Below are 22,369 nucleotides of genomic sequence, written 5' to 3'. Positions count from 1 at the left end.
GGAAAAGCACACCCATGCAGACTTCTTAATCTGTCCTCAGCAAGTCTGCCCTTGCATCTGCTTCCCGTGGTTAGCAAAGTCTGTAGAAGTAGGCTTGGTGATCCCATGTCCTTCTTGTGGTTTTGGAGACATAAAGGGCTTTTTTGCTGGTAAAAACTCCTTGTTATTTTATAAATAAACAACCAGTCCTTTTTGAAAAGGTGACTTGGAGGAAACAAGAGGGCCCTATTTCATGGTCCTCTAGCCAGGTGCAGTAGAAGACTAAAGAGAATGATATGCACTATTCGAGACAGTATTTGCAGACAGCTCTAATCCAGCCAGGAGACTACTGTAGCTCTTGTCAGATGACATGTTATTCATTTTAATCATGGGCTATTTCATTTTTTCCGAAGCAATACCAAAGTCCTGCTGCCACTTGGCTGCAGAATTTCATACAACTGCATGGAAAGTATTGGCACGCTGATTAAGACCGAATGGAGACCTACATCATTATGACCATGTAAAAACCGGGCCACATAGCAGCCAGGGAGTTAGTGACCTAGTAAATACCACACAGGAGCGGGACAAAGAGTGAAGCCTGTGATGAAGGTGGGTACAGGTGGAATTCATATAATCTAGAAAATATCTTCTATGAGCCACTTGGCAAGGCTCCAGTGAAGTCTGCTGGCATCTCTGGCCACCTTGTCCAGGATATTTACTGTACCGTTGACCCAAATGGAATTTGTGGAACATTGTAAGGAATACAAAAATTGCTCTTTGCCAAACCACGCGGGGACACGTGGAGCGTTTTTCACTATGGGAATTCCCAGAAGACTTGCAGAAGGCAAGCTAAGGCAACTACGCTAAATACATGACTGATGAGGGTCTGCAGGTTTGCTGTCCCAGAAGACTTTTTCTTAGTCTTTTCTGGGACAATGCTCAGTCTTAGAGAGCGACAGTCAAATGAGACACATCTGAGAGAATCAGCTATCAGTTCAGTCTTATATTAAGGCCATCTCAGTCTGGCTTTTCTTTAGAACCATAATACAGGATGCTTATCTTTTTTACCTATGAATGCACTAAGGTGAGTATTCCTTCTCTTCTAAAATACCAACTTTTGGATGGGTTTTATTTTTATTTGATGCCTTCTCGCCTTTATAAATGTGCAGTCAATGGTTTCCTTATACACTGTATCTGACACTGTGTGTTTAATGCATATTCATAGCTTTATTTCTGCTAGTCTAAAATTAAGTTAAATGTATTGTTATGATTTGTGTGCTTATGATTTTCTGGTTTTATTGCTCCAGCATGTGCCAGCTTATTAATTACGCAATTTCCTTGCTTTGAGTATGGCAAAAATCCTAAAATACCTGTACTTCTTCCATGGGGTTAAAGATTCACACACTAATTTATACCAGTTGCTTACCAAGCCCATATATAAAATCTAATTATAAATTTATAATATGTCCTGTAATTTATTAAGCAAAGGTGTTTTTCCTTTCATGTGCTGTGACTGCCTTGTAGTCAACCAGTTACATCTTCCTGACAAGCCAAGGGCTTACTCAACTTTACTGCTGCAACCCACCTGCTGCCACTTCTGAAGGTACTCAACAAAAAATAGTGAACAGCTTTGCAATCTGGGCTCAGAGCAGTGGCAGTGATGGAAACATAGATGGGTGATGGTGGCAGCAACAGGCCCTCTGCGGGTGCCTCTTCCTAGCACAGGGATGGATTTGACAAAGATGCAGCAAGGGGCTTCATTCAAAGGCCACTGAAGGCAGCTGGGAGGTTTCCATTGCTTCTGATAGGATTTGGATCCACGCTTAAGGGCAAAGGTTCTCAACCTGTTTTATCAATACAGCTTCTAAAGGAAAAAAAAGAACCCTAAGCCTTGCAAAAAAGATTATATTTTTAAGCCAATTTTCTAAGCGGGTTGATTTTTCCGAGATACAAGTGTGTCCTGAAGGTGGACTTTTTCAAGACAACTTATGACTGTATCTACTAAGTGCTGGTGGCAAAAAAAAAGGTAAAGAGAGACTAAATCAGATTTGTTACAAGCTAAGAGAATCTTAATAAAAAGTGAAAAGAATCAAAAATGTGTTTGAAAAGAGAGAAAAGAAAAAGAAAACAAGAAATAAAACTCCATTTGTTGTCCCATCAAAAAGTTTTCCTTAAAAATGCAAAGTGGGTCTTATTCCCAGTCAACAGGGACATACTTTTATGAGTTTTTAATCTTCTGAGACTCTGAAATTGGGGAAAAAAGTTGACATGTCTTGAAATACTTCTCTCTGGAATAAAGTAATCTGATCTGCTGTTGCTGTCTATGTGTAGCAGGGTACCACTGAGCAATCCCACCAGGCTGTGGCTTTACATCCAGCAGATAACCTCACACACAGTACAAATGTCACGTATTTCATTCTCTGGATTAGGAAAAGCCAGCTTATAGGAGGAAAGAATCTGCTAGCAGGCGTCCAGAAGAAACATGTTTTGTTCACATTTCTAATTCTAGTGCTGCCATAAATGTATTAAGCAGGCCAACATTTACTACTGAAAGCACAAAGAAGAAATGGAGAATAAATACCAGCGTGGCCCATTATTGCTGGGTAAAGCACGTTAATTTAAAGCTAAGGCACACAGGTCACACATGAAACAACGCTGTTTCCCCTGCACAGCTCTCAGTCACCTTCTGCCAGGAAAGATGGACAAAACTCCTGACCAACCTGTCCAGGGGAGGGTGCTGTGGATGGGGACCTAAGTGTCTCAGTCCAGTCTGCTTCTGCTGTCACTGCCCTCTGTGAGCAGCCTGCACATCGCTCTCTGCCTCCTTGTCCTCTTCTGCAAGTAGTATAATATATATGTTGGAGGACCACTTGGCCACCCGAGTGTCTCAGGTGGAATAATCCAGGTATCTAGGACCACTGCTGAATTAATAATCCGCCAAACACCTGATTCTGCAGATGGCTTTCTGATGGGTACGTCTGAGTACAGGCATGCTGGCTGCACCCGCTGTACCTCCAAGGGACTGGAGAGGACGAAGGATAAGCAGAAGCCCAAAATGAGGCACTGAACCTCAAAGCCCAGGAAGCCACTGCTCAAACTGGCCTCCTCCAGCAGCCAAAAAACCTCCTTTCATTTCTCTGAGACCACTGTGTGGGGCTGCAAAGAGCTGGATCTGGGTTGTTGCCTCAAAGACTGCACCATAACATTGAACTTTTCCTACAGAGCAACTGTTCAGGACTGAACCCTGATCTCAGAGGGTCTGTAAAGCCCCCCTAGGCCTTATGAGAAGAGGGGATTTGCCCAGTGTGAGCGTTTCTGTCCTACAGCAACATGTGGGGGCTCCCACCCCTTCAGCCTGCCCGCTCAGGGCTGCCCTTACTCACAAGTTGATGGTGCCTGTGGTGAGAGCAGTGACAACCCAGCGCAGGTCCAGGGTTTTGAAGGGGATCAGGATCATGCTCACGTTTTCTGCCAGTTCTTTGTAGCTCTCAGGGTAAACAAAGTGGTGAGTGGTCTTGCTCCCAACATCTGATTCGTAGCCAGTGGTGGGGGCACGGTTCATTCTGCAGCCCAAAAGAAGTGAGAGAGTGAGGAAGTGGGAGAGGGATTAAGTAGGTGCACACAAATGTGATTCTTCCCCAGATCATTTGCTTGAGGTGGCAGGAAAATGCTGCCATGGTTAAGGAAGTGCTATATGCAGGCTCTTCAGACAGCCTTGGCAGAGTGTAATGATCCTCAAGCAGGCTGAAGTGACCATCACCCATAGTGGATAAATTAAAAGTAAATGAAAGCTCAGCTTTAGCGTGGGATTTCTTGGACTGAGTGGGAGTTTCTGCCAGGCAAGCGTATTTCCGAGCGCATCCCTTGGTTCCCCTTACAGTCAAAATAGACCTGGTAAAAAAATCAGTGAGTCCATGAGGACATCTATCATCCTAAAGCTGAAGCCTCCAGTGGGTGAGAAAAACATTTCCCTGAAGTCTGTCAGCTTGACTTATTGCAGTTTCATTCCCCCCATCTGTACAGGTGTATTTGGATGTCTAGGGTCAAGGTAACAAACCATGTTATTTGTGATAAGCAGCAGTAAATATTTCTTATCTCCCTTATCTCCCACGAAAAGGCACCAAAAGCACAGTGACAAATGCAGGCCCTTCTGCTGACACTTAATTTACTCAAACTGTACTTTGTATTATGTCCCCAAACTTCGACACACCTACTTAAGTTCGCTCTGCACACATGTGGTGTGCTTCCAGTAACCCTGGGGTCAGCGCATGGAGATCTACCCAGGGCCCACCAGGGCTCAGCCAAAACGTGTTGGCCAAGCCGGGCTACCTTATGTTGGGTGTATCAGGGGACAGGGAACAGAGAGGGGTCTGAACTCAGGGCTGCAGAAACACCTCTATGCATGTGTTCCCTCCCGAAAACAAATCTGGGGACACATCAGCAATTCCCTCCCTGATGCATTAGCTCGCTGCTGGCAGAGATTTCTATGTTTCTGTGGAGCAGCGTAGTGCAGACTAGAGATCCCCAAAGTGGCTCTGACTGACCTTGCATGAATGCATGGTGCTGTGCAACACCACAGAGAAACTCCCAAGCTGGCTCTGAGCAGAATGGGGTTTCTCTGCAGCCCAGTGGAGTCTCCTGCAGAGACATTAGCTCAGCTCCCGGCAGGAATGTAGGGAGGACAAGGAAAGATGTAGCTGACGAGATGATGATGAGCATTGTACATTGCCAGGCAGGGTGTTGCCCTGGTCACTGATAAGGGGGAAGGTAAAATCTGTTTATCAAATCTATGCCATGCTGTGTTATTGCAGTGGTCCCCCAGGTGAATTAGTTAGACTGCATAGGCAGTCTATCCTGCCAGCCTGTGACAACTTGTTATTGAGTTAGCTTCTTCCCTGCCAGAGATCCACATTGCACTGTGTAGAAATACCCCGTAAAGCACAAGACTTACTATGTTTTATCCTGAGATTAGTTAGTCACGTATAAAATAGGGACATATTTGTCCGTCAGGACAACGCCAAAGGTAGTATCTTAGTTATCTTACTCGCACCCTGCCTTTGGGTCTGTTTACCTTCCCCACCATCCATGGTGGGGATGCCTGCATGGCACGGCAGAAGGCAGTGTTCACACCCAGTCTGAGCAGGAAGGGCCAAGCAGCATGAAAGTAGACAGTTGAACAAATAAAAGTGGGCTGGAACAGTGTTTGGAAGGAAAGGTGTCGCCTCAGACTCCCTGGCTCTCCAACACACATAGATTACACCCCTGGAACTCATATTTGACCTAAGTACCAGATTCACTAGATAGCCCCTGAAATCTTGTTTGCTCACTTGTCCCCCAAAATACCAGTGAATTTTAAACAACAGAGACATCTGGATTTGAGGTGTTGCCTACTCACCTGAGCACAAAGTCATGGGAGTCAATATCTTGGCCATACTGAGACTGCAGAAGGTTCCCAGAGTTGCCCACAACAGCGCACCGCCTGCATGAGTGAGTGCCTCGCTCCTGCAGTGGATCCCCATCCCCAGGAATTAATCCAAACAATTCCTTGAGAGTATCATTAATATTCTTCGGAGTTTTCTCTCCTTGCAATTTCTGTTGGGGAGAAAAACCACTCTAGGTTACTGATATAGCTAGCTTTTCTGTGAGCAAGATGTGGCTTCAAATGTATTCTCAAAGACCACTCTTGCATCTACCTGCAGATACTGTCTCCTGCAGTATGTGTTACAAGGCTTCAGGTTAGGAGCAGAAGTGTGAAGAAAAAAAAAAGTGGAAAATCCCATCCCATTAACTTTTTTATCTTGGTTCCCCTTTTTCTTCCCTTTTCCTTGCATTCCCTCATCTCTTCAGTCTCTGTCTAGGCATGGTGGAACAGGTCATGTGTTCTCCCCAAGGCTGACCTCAGCAGAATAAATGTTCCTCTTGTGTCTATGAACCTAATCCCTCCTTGAGCCACATATATTCTGTTAGGACACATGTAAGAGTTCTTTTAACTCTCCTATGAAGGGCAGAAGAGTCTCAGGGAACCTGATAGAGCACAGACCGAAGTGGCCAACAACCCTTCCAGAGATTTTGGCACACGCCAGAAGTGGGAGTGGGAGATCTTATTGCTGCTGTTCAGGACTGTGGAAGAAACAGCTGCCAGTGCAATAGGAAACTATGGTAGAGTTAGCCCTGAGGGTTGGGATGTAAAATAATCTTTAAAAATTCTCCAGGATGAAGGAAACCACCCGGACCTTGGTCATTGTGTCTGTTGCCATGGAGGGAAACCCTTTTGTAGCAGCTCTGTGGTGCATGGTGGAAACAATGGCTGGAGTGGGAAGGTACAGGCAAGGTGCAGGGCAGGTGATGCTCAGACACTCCCTTTCTGAGGCTCTGCTCTCTGAGGGCTACTAAAGAGGTTGGGAGTGCTGGCAGGCTCACAAAAAGCATTGCCCGCCCTTGTGGTGCCGCTTGCTTGCAAGTCCACAAAGGAAGAACGGCTCCTAACACAAAATCTGCCAAAAGACTCTGCCCTTGCTCTGCCAACTCAGAGCAAGGAGAGACAGGGAGGGAGGGAGGAGAAACACCTTTTCCCACGACTCCATCAATGGCCTGGGGTAATTTGGCTTTAGTTTCCAATGTCTTTCCCTTGACTGCACCAGGGACTGTTAATTTGTCCTGCCATCTCTCTCTCAGATACACAAACAGACGTAACACTGCAACTTTTGTTTAACTTTTGTGCTGTCTCTTTGCAGACCTGTGTAAAGCAACCTTACCTGTACTGAACTGAACAACAGGTCTGTGGAACTCAGAGCTACAAGACATATTGGGGCCAAGAACTTGAAACAAAGAAGACAAAGAAATGTTGCATACATAGATTAATCTCCCTGTTAATCTTTGCTAGCCTATATACTCATATATGGACTGCACAAGGTGATTAGGATGCGAGGTAATTAGGTTGTCCAGACAAACGCTGTCATTATTACCACGCATGTCACTATTCAGCGGATGGCTCAGTTATTTACGTGAAAAAGGTTATCTCATTCTAAATTTGTGTGTGATGCTCAAACACATGTTCACATATCTAAACTCTTGTGTATTCTTCATTAATCCAATCTAACCTGTTCTTACTCTGAATATATGAAAACCACTTAATGTTAGGAAGCCTCAGGCCTTCAAAATAAATGGTGAGTTCATAGATGTCTTAGAGTGTAGTATCTGGTGTATAATGCAGAAAAATCCAACCTTTTTTAAAAGGGAACTTATTTTGAGTTATTTGAACATGTATGTGCATACACCCATGTATACTCTCTCTCTGTAAAGCTGAACTGACTTTAACTATCTTTAAGGAATGAAAGGGAAAACCACCAAACACTCACCAAAAAATCTTTAAGAACATTGTTATTTTGAGGAAATAACAAACAAACAAACGAACAAAAAACTTATTCTTGAACTCATTTTGCCTGAGAAAATTCAGATGGGGAAGGTAATTTTCAGGAAATTCTAGGTACCAAAGCCCCTTTCTAAATTAAATTGCCTTCTCAGCCAGATTGAGAGCATCAGTAAAGAAAAGAACCCGGAGTATTGACTTCTGTTTGATGCATTAAAAAATGGTCAGAAACATTGTCATGGATAGGCACCTCCATTTACACAGAACGGGGATCTGCCTTTTCTGTCTGTTATGCCGCTATTGGTCTAGAGCAACTGTACAGCAACCAAGTTAAAACATGGGCACCGACACCAGCCTGGAAGCAGGACACCACCTTCCTACGATCCCTCAGTTGTACACCCTTTCCGCAGCAGACGTTATTCCTTGCATTAGAGACCCCCTCAATGACCTTAAATAGGATGATGACCTTATTGCACTGTGTGCTGAACATCCATACAATAAGACATCCATCCTTAACTCATTAAAAGTGCTCTCTTTTAACTTCCTCGGTGATTATCTGGGTGGACTGCACTTTTCAGGCCTAATCTTCAATCAGCACTGGTTAGTCTTTGACATTTTAGCAAAACAGAGCAGAGCGGGCAATGACGATAGTTAACTCCAAGGCAGATAGTTTTTAAAAGTTCAGACTTAATGTGCAGCCAGTTCCTCATTGCACAATGTTTACTTGACTTCTTGAAAAAGACCATTTTAATAGCATTACAGTTACAAGCAATTATAGTTCACTTTCCCACACCTTGTCCTTTTTTTGGGGGTAATGCTGTCTTTTTTTCCTTTTTTTAACAAGCTCCCACCAGTCTGGCCTTTCCCATGAATCAACAGAAGCACTGGGTGAAAGTGTCTCCATGCCGTGCTGGGATGGCATCCTCCCTCCGAGTGCCGTAGGGGTGTGCCAGGGATATGTGTATGGATATAGCTGCCAGAAGTGGGGTTAAATACACTGAAATACCTGACCTCTGTGTCCTGAGTGAAGTGGCTGCTTTTCTCAGAAGTTTGTGAAGCAACAGTCGTGCCTAATGATGCAGCTTAACCTTTTGCCCAAGTCCAAAATGTATCTTAGCGCGCCATGTGTCCACGTATAAAATACCACTAGGTTACTTAACACTCCAGCTCCCCTCCGTAAAATATTTGTCTGGCACTTGAGAGTCAACTCTTCACCTTAGATTGTTAAAAACTATAATCGTAAGTCCAGCTTGAGAAGTTTCCTAATCATCTTCATAGGGAAGACAGACTAACCCTGCCCTCCTAGCCTTAGAAACTCCCCACCTCACATACGGAAATTTACTAGCTGGTTTTGCATCTGCTTATTTTAAAAAAGAAAAAAAAATAAAAAGAGCAAGAAAAAAAAAAAACCTCAAAACACATGCGCTTCCTTCCTTTACCATGAACGGCTTTCTGAGGAAAAGCCTGTTGCTCTCTTGCTCCAGCTCACACCATGGCGTGCACACCTTCATTCCAAGGGACTTCGCTACTTTTATAAACTTCCCTGGGCTTGCCAGTACCACCACATCGCCAGCGATTGCCACACAGCAATATCCAAAACTCAGCTAAGGGGGTGAGGGGGAGGATGTGAATTCAGCCAGGGCTGCTCCGAGCTAGTAGCCTGGAGTGGTGAGGACACAGCTGCAGTCAGGACAGCCTCAGAGGAAAGCTCGCCTGGTGCCTGTGCATCCCACAGCCATGGACATGTTTGACAGCGTATTAAATACACCTTCAAAATCCCAATTTATTAGCGAGTAGAAAATATCCTGCTTAACCTGTAATATCACTAGTGTGATGTGGATGCAGACAGAGTATGGATCAAGACAGGCAGGTATGGGTGTGGGTCTGGCAGCAGCCAGCGCTGCCAGGGCAGCCCTCCCGCAAGCACACAGCCTGGCAGCCTGGGGAAGTTCGTGTAGCAATACTATTTTTCATGATTTTTCTAATTTTTTTAAACTGTTTTTAGAAGATAAAGAGGGAATAAAGCCCCATGAGAATCTCTTTTGCACAGCTACTAATTGCCTCGCTGCAGCAGTTCGGAGGCATCAACACTCATGCAGCTCTTCCCAGCTATAAAACATTGTACAAAGAATAATCCTAGCAACAGCCTGGTGGGGCAAATCCAGGTAATCTCCATTTTGCAGACTGAAGGAGAGGTTAAAAGGAAACGATCAATTTTAAAAGTGCCTCCTTGGTCTGGAAAATATGGCATTATTATTGTTATATTTAATGTCCTGCAATTACTATGCATCAAAGAGATTAAGGGGAAGAATACAGGAGCTTTCAAGAGTTCAGGTTTTGTTTATTGATTTGTGTCTGTCAAAAAATACGCATTCTCAAATATGAATGTAATGTGCATATATTATGTAAATAACACACACTAGTATGCCTATGCCAAATTGTATGATTTCTGACTTCCATGGTTGGTACAGGTCACCTCCATGCTACTCTAAGTAGCAAAGACCCTGCCTCCACCGGCTCTGTGTGCCCTCATTTCTGGCTGCAGGATGCTTGCAGCTTGGCAGAGCGCAGTGCTTGGAGGGACCCATGAGCTTGGACCACCTTCAGATCCATCTGTCCTCGCTGTAGGAGACCCTGGAGCTGCAGCCCAGCCAGGCGTATGCGGGGCTGCCAGCGGGGATAGTGGATAGCCCGGGGTCAGGTTCCCTCTCCCAGTATGTCCGAGGCTGATCTGAATGTCACACTTTCACCCAAGCAGTACACCACCAGGCGGGACTGTCATGTAGCAGGCACTGGGACTAAAGCCTGGGACCCGCGCTGGATTTGGTAGCACCTTCTCCTGTGAACACACTACCTCCAGAGCGCTGAGCCCTTTGTATTGCTTTCAAAGTATCACAGTGTCCCAGTTCTAAAGGAAACTTCTGGTGATCAAAGTATTTGGGCAATTTTTCCACAAAGAGCATTCAAAATGCATGGCTCAGGTGCCAAGTAGCTCTGCCACTCTCTTAAAAGTAAGTGCAGCTTCCACGAGTTCCCCCAGCTCATGTGTTGGGGATGCCCTTTTGTTCGCCGTTTTGTTGGAAACACTTTAAGCCACATATTACATCTTTTCCTACAAAAGTAAGGACTAAAAGCTAACATTTTCATTTAGATAAGCTAATCACACGGCCCCAAGAGCTGAGCTTTCTTCCAAAAAAAAAGAAAACAAAACCTTCAAATATCATAAGACTTGAGATAAAAATTGTTATAACATGGTAGTTAATGAACAATGTGCTGCAGATAAGATTACGAGGGAACTCGGAGCCTCATTTGACTTATCACAGCTTTATCCATCAACCTCAACAGGGTTATTTTGGACTTAGAAGAGCAGGTTCTGGTCTCGTATTTTTTATACTTTCTGACCAACAAAAATAATGTCAAAACCCCTGAGAATAAAATAAGAAAACCATAAATAAATGCTATGCTCTGTTACAGCATATAATTCTTGCCCTGTTTCCTTATACAAAAGTTACTAAATTTACTGGAAATATCCACAGCATTTGTGTTATGGAACAACAATGGAAAACTCGCAGGTAAAGCAGCTCAGGGAGGTGGGAAAGAAAATATAAACAGAAAGAAATGCATCACATAACATAAAGTGCCAAATTCCAAAACACTGACACTCTCACAGTCCCTGAGCGTAAAATGATGGAAGGCAGAAGGACGGACAGAGACCCACAGGTAGAGGAGGAGAGAGGGATAGAGAGGAGGAGGGAGGGAGGGAGGGAGGGAGGAAGGAATTTCTAACAAGCTGGTTACATTCTGGGGTATTATTAATGCCCAGATCACCCCAGAGAGGAGGACTCCTATTCAACTTTAAGTCACAAAAACCACAGGGCAGCCGCAGGCGTGTACACAGAAGGGGAATTTGGGCCGTTGTTGTTACCCAACTACAGTAACTAAGGGAGAGTTTGTCAGCTGGGTAGATTTAAACAAATGAAAAGCAAGTAACAGCCCTGACAACAGCCCCCTTGTTTCCGTGAACACAAAAACCAGCCGGGTACGTTTTCAGGTACCTTCTCCAGAAGCAGCGCTGCCCCGTGCAGCAGGACAAGCTGCTGCAGGGATGGTGGCACTGCCCTTCTCTTACCTGCTCCTTCCTACCCGCACGGGTGGTTCTGCTAACTCCAGTATGAACAACACAATTTATTCACAGCAGCAGGACTGTTTCCTTCCAAAAGGCCACATCCTACCACGCTGGAAGAGTTTAAATAATATATTCTCCAAATAAACCATGAAGCAGCCTAACAGACCTGTGAAGAACTGTAAGCCAGTGAGACCACCCCATCCTTTAGCCCCAAATGTCACTTCATCTCAAATACTGGTCATTAGTCTCTGAAATCAGTTCTTGCTTTCCTAGAAGTGGAGGGATATTAATGCTACAGGACTATTTGGATGAATAATCCTTATTCACATGTATAACAACAGGGTTAATGGAAAGGGGGTGCAGCATGAGCTTGGTAGGCAGACAGCTCTCCAGCGAGGGCTCTGCCTGTGTTTAGTCCGAGCACATCACATGGGTCTCCCTGTGACAGGAAAGTCACAGCCGTATAATAAATAGCTCCAGTGCAGTCACCGTTGTCTCAGTTACAGCGTAACAAAACCACCATGCTGTCTGAAGTCAGTTCCTGAGAAAGAATGTACAGTCATTTCTCCCCTGAGATGAGGTTTAAGCAATCTGCAATGTCCTCATGCCTCATCTTTTAAGTGCAAGTATGATAAAAAGTCACAAATTATTGAGTTGGCAAAGTAAACGGCAGTAAAACATGGCCATGAGCAATGTTTTCTTTAAGACTGGCAGAAATCTCAGAATCGCTTTGAAGATGAGCCTAAGAATGAACAGCGAATAAGGAGTGGAGTCAGGATGCACCTGGGAATTCCATGCTGTAGAAATGACACTGATTGTCTTGGAAAGTCTTACCCACAGCAACATGCACATAGGGAATAGGTTGCAATGAGGAACTGAGACCACATCATGCCTGGGTGTACTCAGAAGCATTTTTCAGAGGAGTCAGGGCACCTTCTCCATCCAGCATAGATTAAGGTAAGTATTTTTGGTAACTGATTTCTAACAACCAATGCAGTTTTGGGGGACACCAAAATATTTCACACATTCTAGTTGAAGATAAGTTCTGGCTGAAGAAAGTATGCTGGAAAAAGTGTAGAAATCTTAAAAGATTTATTTTTACCATCTAAGAAAAAAACCGCTTTGATTTTGTGTTCTAAAGCGGTGTATTCCCTTTGAACTTGACCTGAATTCAAGAAATGAATGAAAATATTAAAAATAGGGTTAGAGAGCCCTGCAAATTAATGGACAGCTTTTATTTGGGGGGGGGGGGAGGGTAGGAAGTTGGGGGGGAAAAACTATTGGCTGTTCTGAAAGTCACTATTTTTTAATTTAGCTGAAGAAGAAACAACCCTCCCCCAAAAAATCTATTTCAGGTTGAGCTGAAGTGAGATCTTTGTGCTTTTTTTTTTTTTCCAGTTTCACTGCAAGAAGAAGAATCGGAAATTCAGACTTCTGTACTGGAAGTCCCAAGCTTTTTCTTCCTTTTTTTTTTTTTTTTTTAAAGAGAATGCTTTGAAACCTCATGGTTAAATCAGAAGGGGATCTGAGTGCAGAATGGAGCGTGGCTTTTCTTGGGGGCAATGTGCAAGCCCTCAGGGACAGAGCCCCCTTAGCAGAGGCCCCTGCCCACCCAGCCATGTCTCATAGGACTCCTCCTCATCTTGGGTGCTGCAGGAGCGCAGCCCCCACGCTGATGCCAGGATTTAGGACTGATCGTTCCACCCTTTCCTTGGCACCTCCTCGAGGTGCTGAGTGCTGCTGGTTTCTGTGTTCAGAGGCAATCAGGAGGCACTTCACAACCAGCCTCAACACTCACGGCGTCCATTAACCACCTCTCATCTACTGAGCTCAATTTGGGGTACCCCCCCCCTTCCAAAAACTGCCAGTTTTTGGATCAGCTCAGGTTCCTGGTGAAACCTTACCCCAGGCCAAGGGGAACTAGGACCTGAGCTTGCCATCTTCCCTTCTCATAGCTCCAGCAAAGCCCAGCTACAAAATACGGGCCCCAGAAGGAAAAGTGTCTGGGGGCTGCAAGAAAACACATAAGCAATGGGAAATCTGAGTCATGGCCAAAGGGCATGTGAAAGGATGGAACGCCTGGAATATGTGAGACTCATAGCAAAAGGGAGGGTTTCATCAGAAAATGAGGGTATCATTTATGCAACAGTTAAAGACATCAGAGTTCAGTGGCATCTCTTTTTCATCGGCAAACACAACAGCCAGCGGATAAATCAGATACAGCCTCATTTCCACTGCACTTAACATCTCCGAAACCTGACGACCCCGCTGCAAAAGCGAGCGCCTGTTGGAGGGGCCTCCCCAGGGCACCGGGGAAGGGCTGAAAGCCCCAGATTCATCAGCCCCAAGGGCTGTGCTCAGTGAGGACACCAGGCTGCAGGCTGCTGGGTGTTCAAAGAGAGGCACAGCGAGGCTATTTTTTCCGAAGGGGGAAAAAGCAACTCATAATGAAACTGCGATTTGATAGTTCGGCTGTGCAGGCCATGAGCAATTCATTTAATCAATGTCTTGTTTCAAGAGAAGCTAAAAGGGGCAAAACATCAGGATACACCTTCTTCCCTTCTGTGCTTTTCAGACAAGGTATCACAGCTTTCATGATGCTTGGACTGGGCTCTTTGGACCACCCTACTCAGAGGACACGCAGAGGCTGCTCCTTCCCAACAACCCATGGTCACCTGTGCGCTTTACAGACACATTTTACATCACCAGCCACAACAGAAACTGTTCTCATACACATGGAATTAATAATTTTCCATTTAATCCTGCTAATTGTTTACATGTTTTACTGTAGGGAGAGCCCTACACACTTCACAACATGTTTGCTTTGCTACCTTGATGGACAGCAAAAGCCCTTTTTACCATCTGAAGCAAAACAAGCTGGTTTACGAAGCCTAGTTTTTTGAAGAGAAGGAAGAAAAAGGTAATATTGACATTTGCAAAGTCTGGATTCACCGCCTAACTCTTCCTGGGACTTTTTGAGCTTGCAGCAAGTGAACACGCACTCCAAGTGCCCGTGAGCTACATAGCACCACAAACGCCCACTTTCTTCCACCTCTGCCTGCCTTGTCAGCTGAGACGGCAAATGCTTTTGGCAGGAACCGTCTCTAGCAATCTGCTCAGCATTGCTCGAAGCCCGACACCGCAACCGTTGCGCGAACGCTGGGCTGTATCACACCTCCCACTTACCAGCCACCACCTGTAGCTGTCTTCTGGGATCAAGGCATTTTGTGAGGTCAGGAAAGGTTGCATAGTTGAATTAAATCTCTGATTGAACCAGAGGGAATGTCCCAGCTCAGAAATGCATGTGTGACAGCTGCATGGTCTCCTGGGGTACTTGAAGAGTTTTTGGGCTTGCTTTGAAAACTGCATGACGAGATGTCTCAGATCCCAGGTGGTCATGGTCACCTGGTGTGTGTAGTTGAGCAGAAATGACGTTACCGTGATGAGCAAGAAGGCGAAGGTAAACACTTTCACGTTCCTCCTCCTTACGACGACCATCTTTCCCGCTCGGGTCCTGCCGTTGCCGCTGACCAAGTATGATGTAGGGTCCAACATAAGGCAAAAAGGAAGGGGCGCTGCAGGAACCTGCCAGTTACCACCTCGGGCTTAGGCTGAGCATACCAACTCCACTACCTCCATCCATAAGAGAAGAAGCTTCATTTCCCCCAAATATGCTTTAAAAAGGCAAAGCTGAGTATTTCCTTTCACCTTCTCACAGTGCTTCCAAGTCTCTTCCACCTCTCTGTGGCCTGCTGCTAACCCCTCCCACCGAGGATTCGTTGAAGGCAGCCCTTTGCCCTTCTGCCTACCAGAAGATGGGAGCAATATCAGCGTTAAAATGTAGGTTTTCTGTGTGGGAGCAAGCCATAAATTAAAGCAAGCAAATTCTTGGAAGTTAGTTCACAAAGGATCAGATCATCCGGGGATGTATGTTCCAGGAGAGAGCCGTGCTTTGATGTCCATTTAAGCCACAGAGAGCAGTTTGCAGCCTGGAGACATGCAAAAAGAAAGAAAAATTATTGTCAGAAAGTTTTTCGCATTCCTCCCAACCTAATTTCTCTGCTTTTCTCTGCCCATCCCATCCCATCCCCAACTTGTGATCAGCTCAGCGCTCTCAGCACAGCAGCACCAGCTGCAATTTCTGCTGCGGTATTTGCATACTGAGAAGTTTCAGCGTGAAATTTCTGAAAGGGCAGAGCATCGACCTGTGGACATTGAGTCCCTTTGTATTGAATCAGCCCCGGTGGTGCTCCGGCCTTATTTGAGCTACAGTTTGTAGCCATTCGAATGGCAATGACTCACCTCCTTCCCTCAGGCTGACCTTGGTAACCACAAAGTACGGCAGCAAAGTATTCATAACTCAAAGCAGCTCCACAAAAAGCAGTCGGCAAAGGAGGGAGGAGCAGGACAGGGAGGAAGAAGAATCAGTTCCTTTCTCTTCCTCCCTTGAACCGGCTTAAATTCTTAAGGATCGAGGCTGAACTCGTGATTCAGAGAAAGCCAAGCAAGAACAGCTTATACGTCCTGGGACAAACAGGGGAAATCAAAGTATAAATGGCCTTTATTTTGCATGGATTATTGCTGCTTTCCCTGCCAAGGAAGGGTGGGTGAGGTCAGCCTGTGATCTCAGAGAGTTCCTGTGAGATCCTGAACCAAACAGCAAGTCAGGGGATACAGAGGGACCCAGAGCTGCTCTCTGTTCCCCTCCTGGTGTCCCCTGCCTGGCAACAGTGATTTTAAAAAGTTTTTAAAAGTTGAAAAATGGATTGCTTCCTCCCACAATGCCATTGTTTTGTGAGAAGAAAAAAGTGTTGTGGTTTTTAAAACTTGGGATGTTTGCAAAAAGCCCCAAAAGTGCCATTGCTTAAATAATGGTCTTTTGATTAAAAAAAAAAAAAAAAAAAAATCAGGGAAGCAACTGTGTCAGAATATGTGCAATTTATAAACAAGCAAAAGCTCAGCAAGTAAAGCCTCATCCACCATTCAGCTGCAGGCTTCAGGACGGCAAAGAAAGACCAAAACTGCAACTGTTACCTGTTAAAATCCATTCTTTTAACCCATTCTGTGTGCCACATTGATGCAGGATCCCTCTCATTTCATCACCCAAATCCAATGCTTATTCAGACATGGGGGAAGCGCTTCTGGTGGCCACACGTCTGGGCTGAGCACAGCATCCCCAGCTTTGCTGATGGCTTTTCTCCTGGGGATCTGTAAGGAGCTGCCCAAGGCCAAACTGCTTTTCCAAGGGGTTTGACATGGTGCCTTAGAGTCAGCACAGGCTTGGTGTTTAGAAGTGGTGTGTAAATGTTTACCAAGTCCCATAAAGTCAAATCTGAAGACAGGAGCCTCAGACTGTGGTCTTAAGCCTTTGCTCTGCTTCAGGTTTCTCATCTGCAGCACGTGATAGGTAGTGTGTGCCATTCAATTAGCTGCTGTTTGCCAAATGCCTCAAGATTTATTTTAAGTCTGGCCCCTACAAATGCATTTACAGGAGCTCAAGGGCTGACAAGTGGGTCAGGCTCGATAACAAAAGGCTTTATTAACCCCAGCTGCTCGGGCTTGCCTGCACCAGTAAATTAAACAGCACCAGGGAACAAGCCTGTGTTTGCTTTAACTTTTTAGAGGGAAGTTTTGGGGCTAGCCAGAAATCTTCCAAACTATTCCCGGGTACAGTTTAGAAATAGCAACCCAAAAGGCAGTGGAGGTGCTGCCACTGTGCTTTGGAGAGTTAGAAAGGGCTTAAGATCACGGCCCCCCAGCACGGCGCCGTCCGTGCCAGCTGGCTTCTGTGCCAGAGAGCAGCCTTAAACACATTTGCTTTACTAGCCTGGATGTAGTTGTTAGTCTAAACAAAAACATAGTGTCTAAACCCCCCAAAATATGCCAGAACCCAGAAACAGATTGATTCTCCATTTATGGACAGGATAATTCAAGCGCTGCAATGCTGATGGGTTGAACCCCTACTGCTAGTAACAGTCAGATAATTCAGTATTTGTAAACACAGTTCCTGCTCTTCTATTATTTTTTTTTAAGTGGAAGAGGGAGGGGGATTATCCAGTCTTTCTTGGAAAAGCAAATAAAATGGAGTCTTTTTCATAAAAGAAGCAGTTCTGGCCTTCAGAACAAACATCTGTTTCACCAGATATATATATATTTTTTTTTAACTGAGCTAACATTAAACTTATATTTAGATTTGAAAAAAAAAAAACCCAACAACCCAAACCACTGTTTATGCAGTGGACTGCAGTGCCTCCAAACGCCTAATCATCCTGTCTTTTATAGTACGTGATGGGAAGGTGAGAAACCAGAAGAACTCCCAAGGCTCATTTCCAGTGTGGAAATAAACACAACATCCTCTATTTTAATTCTGGCTACTTAGTTTCCTATGAATGCTCATGTTTCCTATAGATATTCAAGATTAGAAAACCAAATGTGTATATATAACCTGACAGAAAGGCTCTGGGGACTAGAAGTGTGATTTAGGGTCTGAGGAAAAGGAAGGCTGAAATGAATGGAAAACGCTTTCGAGTTCACTGTAACTTTTACCGGGACCATTTTTTTCCTTTCTTAAAACACACATTAGATCCAACCCAGACATCAGTACTTTCAGGCTTCCCAGCATCTTGCACCACAGCTCAGACCATCCTGCACCTCCCTCTGCCCACATATAGTCATAAATCTTCACAGCGTTTCCACAGGATTTGCCAAGGTGCCGGGAAGCGGGAAGGGCAGGGACGATGCCGAAGCAGCAGCTGGTGTAGGAAACCACGCAAGGCTGCCAACCCCAGCTGTTGCAAATGTTTTACCTCCTGATACTATTATTTAAACCGTTACAAGTAAGTAGTGTGATAGCAGCCACAGTCCTTATCAACACACCTCGGCATGACCTTCCCATTAGTACAGCTGTGAACAGGCTATTTTGGCCTCAGACCCAGAAACAATTTCTGGGAATTTCAGGTATGCAATTTAAATTACGTGCCCAACCCTCAGTCCAGCTACAGGTCCCCTAAGAGTTAAACAGAGTTTAAGTACAGCAAGTACAGGGTGCATGCGGCCGTGCCTGTGGGCAGCCATCCCAGCTCTGCTCATGCAAGCAGCAGGTTAAGCTACCCTAAGTGATTGGGTGCTTTAGGTCTTATTAGTGGTCTGGATTTCTCCTGCTACCTTCCCACCCCCTCCCCCTTCCTACATATACCCCTGTCCCCAAGTAAGACACCCCTGTACACCCCGGGATAACTTATTTACGCTGCCAACACCCAGTGACATGCAATGCAGGGAAAACGTGAAATGATGTGTCCCAGGCAAGAGCAGAGAGGGGCAGGTTGCTCCAAGCTCTGTCCTGAGCGTAGGAGGGGGTCCACTTGATTAAATGGTCATAAAGGAGAGCAGAGCTTAATCTTTTGTTTACATTTTGTATTATAAAATACACTAGGATCGATCCATTGCAATTAATTGTTTGTCTTCATTGTCTTCTTGCATTTTAGAAAGAAAGAACGGAAAGACCTTTTTTTTTTCCCCCCAGGGTAGACCTTTCTTGTATTGTAAACTCACAATCTGAAGAATGTCCCTGGTCCCTTGACAATTTGGCAATTAACAGACAAGGATAAAAGCACAGCAATTCAATGGACTAATATAAAGCAATTCTTAACACCTTCAGGAAATACCTTTTTGACAAATACACCTCCAAATGCAATGTATTCTCACTGCACTTAGGCTATGTGATAAAAGCTCATCTGCAGACCCACAAAGGAGCATAGGGAGACAAGGGCAGAAGGGGCATCCCAAATAATACCCCACCCCAAAGGCTCCTAGGTCCATCCCAGGAGCCGTCAGCCCATCAAAGGCCCTTCCGCACCAGCCCAGAGGAGCACAGGGGCACAAAGGCATGTGGGAACCTGAAATAAGGACTCAGAAGATGGGAGCCCCTGTCTGGGTCCCTCCCAGGGATGGCCCAGGATAGCCTCAGTCCCAGGCATGAAACTCACCCAGATAAGTCAACACCAGAGCACCTTTGGGACTGAGATAGGTTGCTGCCTGGGGGCATGGGACACCTTACTGGGTCCAGGGGAAGAGCATTTGGGGAATGCACAAGATCTGTGTGGTTGGCCACGCAATACTAGCAGCATGCTTCATTTCTTGATTATTTTTTTTTTAAAGATGGGTCTTAAACAAAAAGAATGTAGAAAATCATGACAAATCATTGAGAAATAATCGCTGCACTTCTCATCCCCCCAAGTTGTAAATGTCCCACTACACTAAGGTAGAGTTTGACCCCTTTTTGATGCCTACTTTGCTAGCAAAGAGTACTTTGTACCGGCACCACTTTGAGGAGATCTTTGTTAGCTTGCCTTAGATGCTGACAGTTCAGGATCCAGCTTTTTTCTCTTCTGGTCTGTAACTCACATTAAAACCCTGGTGTGAAACATGCTTCCCTAGTTTGAAGTTGCCAGCATTCTCCAGACGCAGCGTGTCGGGCAGAACAGCACAAGGGCAACAAGGAACACCATCCCTGTACAGAGATATTTCCAGCTTTCCATTCACTGCTTAGATAGTTCAAAGGTCCTGAAGTCCTTTAAACTCAAAACTCGCATACCCACCCACCCTGGCGGAAGATGGAGAAAGACAACGTGACCTGCTGCGGAGTTCTCATGTCTGATGGTGGTCATTGTGCAACCCTTCTAGAGCGTATTTTACAGCTGGAATATGTATACTTCAAGGAGTAGGGGTTTGCTGCAATTTGACTTCAAGAGGCTGTGCTGTGCTAGAAAGGTCTCGGCGGCAGAACTGCAAGTACCCATTTTCAGAAGCACAGCTCAGATTCCCACCCTGCAAAACCTTCAAAGATGAATTAGTTTCCCAGCTAAGCCACTGACAGCTATATTGTTATGAAGCCTTTTGGCAACACAGACAGCATGTCCTCAAGCATCCTTCCTGCTGTTTTGGGACTTTCTTCCCATCTGCACTCCTCGCGAGTAACTACTTGAGCAACCCTCGGTCTCAAAGCCCTGGCCTGGGAGAGGATAGAAGGTTAAATCTTGCTTTACTGTACCCACGAAGGCCCAAAGCGGTCTCAGAAGACGTCATCCTGGGGCAGAAAAAGCATGCCCCTGGAAAAATACACATAAATTTCAGCCCCAGGTCTGTGCTTAGGCCTGGAGAGAAACAACGGAGGGGACTGTTTCGCTCCAAACCACAGGCTTGTCTGCTCTGCCCAGCTCATTGTTGGCTACCCCCACTGCCCAGAGCTGGCTGACATTTAGAAAGAAACACTTCATTGGTCTGACACCTTGCCAGAGACCTCTGAGCATGAGGCTTTTGCTACGTGAGATAGATTGTGCAATTATGAGACAGCCTGGCAGCCTGTCAGAGTTAAACACAGGGCAGAAACCTGAATCTCCCTTAAGCAGATGATGCTGGGAGCCCATGCAAGACCTTTGGTCCATCTCGTGCAGCTCCAGGAGATCAGTCTCACTAAGCATCGAAGGCCACATGAGGGCTGGAGACGTGGGGTGGGGGATGCTGCCTGTGCCCCAGCATAACCTCTGTGACTTCAGCCTGTTCGTGGTGTGATTCCCATGAGCCCCACAGCGCTGGCAGGCAAAGGGGGAGCCCCCTCCTCAGGCACCAAAAGGCACCACAGGATGCCATTTCAGAAAAGCACCAGCTGCCTTGACTTCCTCCTTTTCCACCCATAACGGTTAAAATCAGGCTGCATTTTGTTTCTCAGAGCTAACTGTCTCCCCTCTCCTGTCCATCTTTACATCCTCAAAGGGATGACACAGGTGCTGCTCTCCCATGTGCCCACAGCCACAGAAAAGCAAGTCCCTTCTGCCATTAATCAGTGAGAAAATGATCTGTAACTCTTCCGCCCCATACCTGACCATGCTGTGAAGCATAAATCTGACTGCCACTGTCAAACGGGGTCGCAGTATCGAAGTCGGGCAAGCCAATAGGTATATCGCTCTTGGATTTATTAAAATGCTCACCCCAAGCAACTCCAGCTAATCTTATCAATACTGCCTAGAAAACAAAACCATTCAGGACCATTTAAGGCATAAGAAAAAGTAGCTTTAGACAAATTTGAAGGCAGTCGCTCCTCCATGCTTCTTGAATTTGGAGCCAGCTGTTGGGCAGTGTTTCATCCATCACAGTGAATAGAAGAAAAACTGGAGGTGCTTTATGGAGCGTAACTGCATGGCATTTTAGGTGCCAGTGATCTGAAAAAAAATCATTACATACTTGCGTTTTATCAGTAAGCACATTCACAGGCAGGCTTAGACTGGCCAGGTAGATAGGAGATCTCCCTGGTGCTCTAACACAGCCTGCTCTGCCTACACGCATAATAGGTCTGTGCAGTCAGGGTAAGCAGAGAGCTTTTTGTGCAAGATGTGTATAAGATTAACAGAAACTTGGGTGGGGAAGTTGCTTTCTGTTTCCTCAAAACAAATCTTTATCTTGGCAGACTTTATCAGGCATGTTGCTGAGCAGTCTGGGAATGAAAACTCCCTCGCAATGCTTGGGGAAAGGGCTGGAGGCTCTGGCTCAGAAAGAGTCATGATCCTACCTGTACCCTTGGGTGCTGAGAGCTGCTACCCCTGCCTTCTCCCACCGGGGTGAAGACATTTTGCCCTCCAATGCTGTGGAGGGGTTTGCAGAAGCAAAAGCTTCCTCCTCCTGTGCATACCAAGAGTCGATTCCTGGAAGGCATGTTTGGTCTAGAGAAATTGCAGTGTTAATATCCAGGAATAATTGTGCTGTCTCCCATGCACTACAATTCCTGCTTACGTATTCAGGCCAAAGGGGACTTTTTGGCCTGGAGGTGCCATGAAAGATGGTCTGGCTCCAAAATCTTTGCCTTCGCCTGTCCACCATGTCTGTGGCAGAAGTTGTCTTAT

General features: G+C 45.5%; 1 protein-coding gene across 2 annotated transcripts in view; it reads right to left on the bottom strand.

The window, feature by feature from the left end:
- Positions 1–22,369, bottom strand: part of ST3GAL1 (ST3 beta-galactoside alpha-2,3-sialyltransferase 1) — an 82,448-nt gene that overhangs the window by 9,137 nt on the left and 50,942 nt on the right. For both annotated transcript variants that reach the window (XM_064442052.1, XM_064442051.1), the window contains 3 exons: positions 14,661–15,463; positions 5,375–5,571; positions 3,363–3,542 (listed from right to left, as the gene is read on the bottom strand). In XM_064442052.1, the coding sequence (XP_064298122.1) occupies positions 3,363–3,542; positions 5,375–5,571; positions 14,661–15,029 (746 nt within the window). In that variant the 5' untranslated portion in view covers positions 15,030–15,463. The remainder of the gene's footprint in view (positions 1–3,362; positions 3,543–5,374; positions 5,572–14,660; positions 15,464–22,369) is intronic.

This window comes from Phalacrocorax carbo, chromosome 2 (assembly GCF_963921805.1).
Source record: "Phalacrocorax carbo chromosome 2, bPhaCar2.1, whole genome shotgun sequence".
NCBI lineage: Eukaryota > Metazoa > Chordata > Aves > Suliformes > Phalacrocoracidae > Phalacrocorax > Phalacrocorax carbo.
This window is presented reverse-complemented; position numbering and strand designations above follow the sequence as displayed.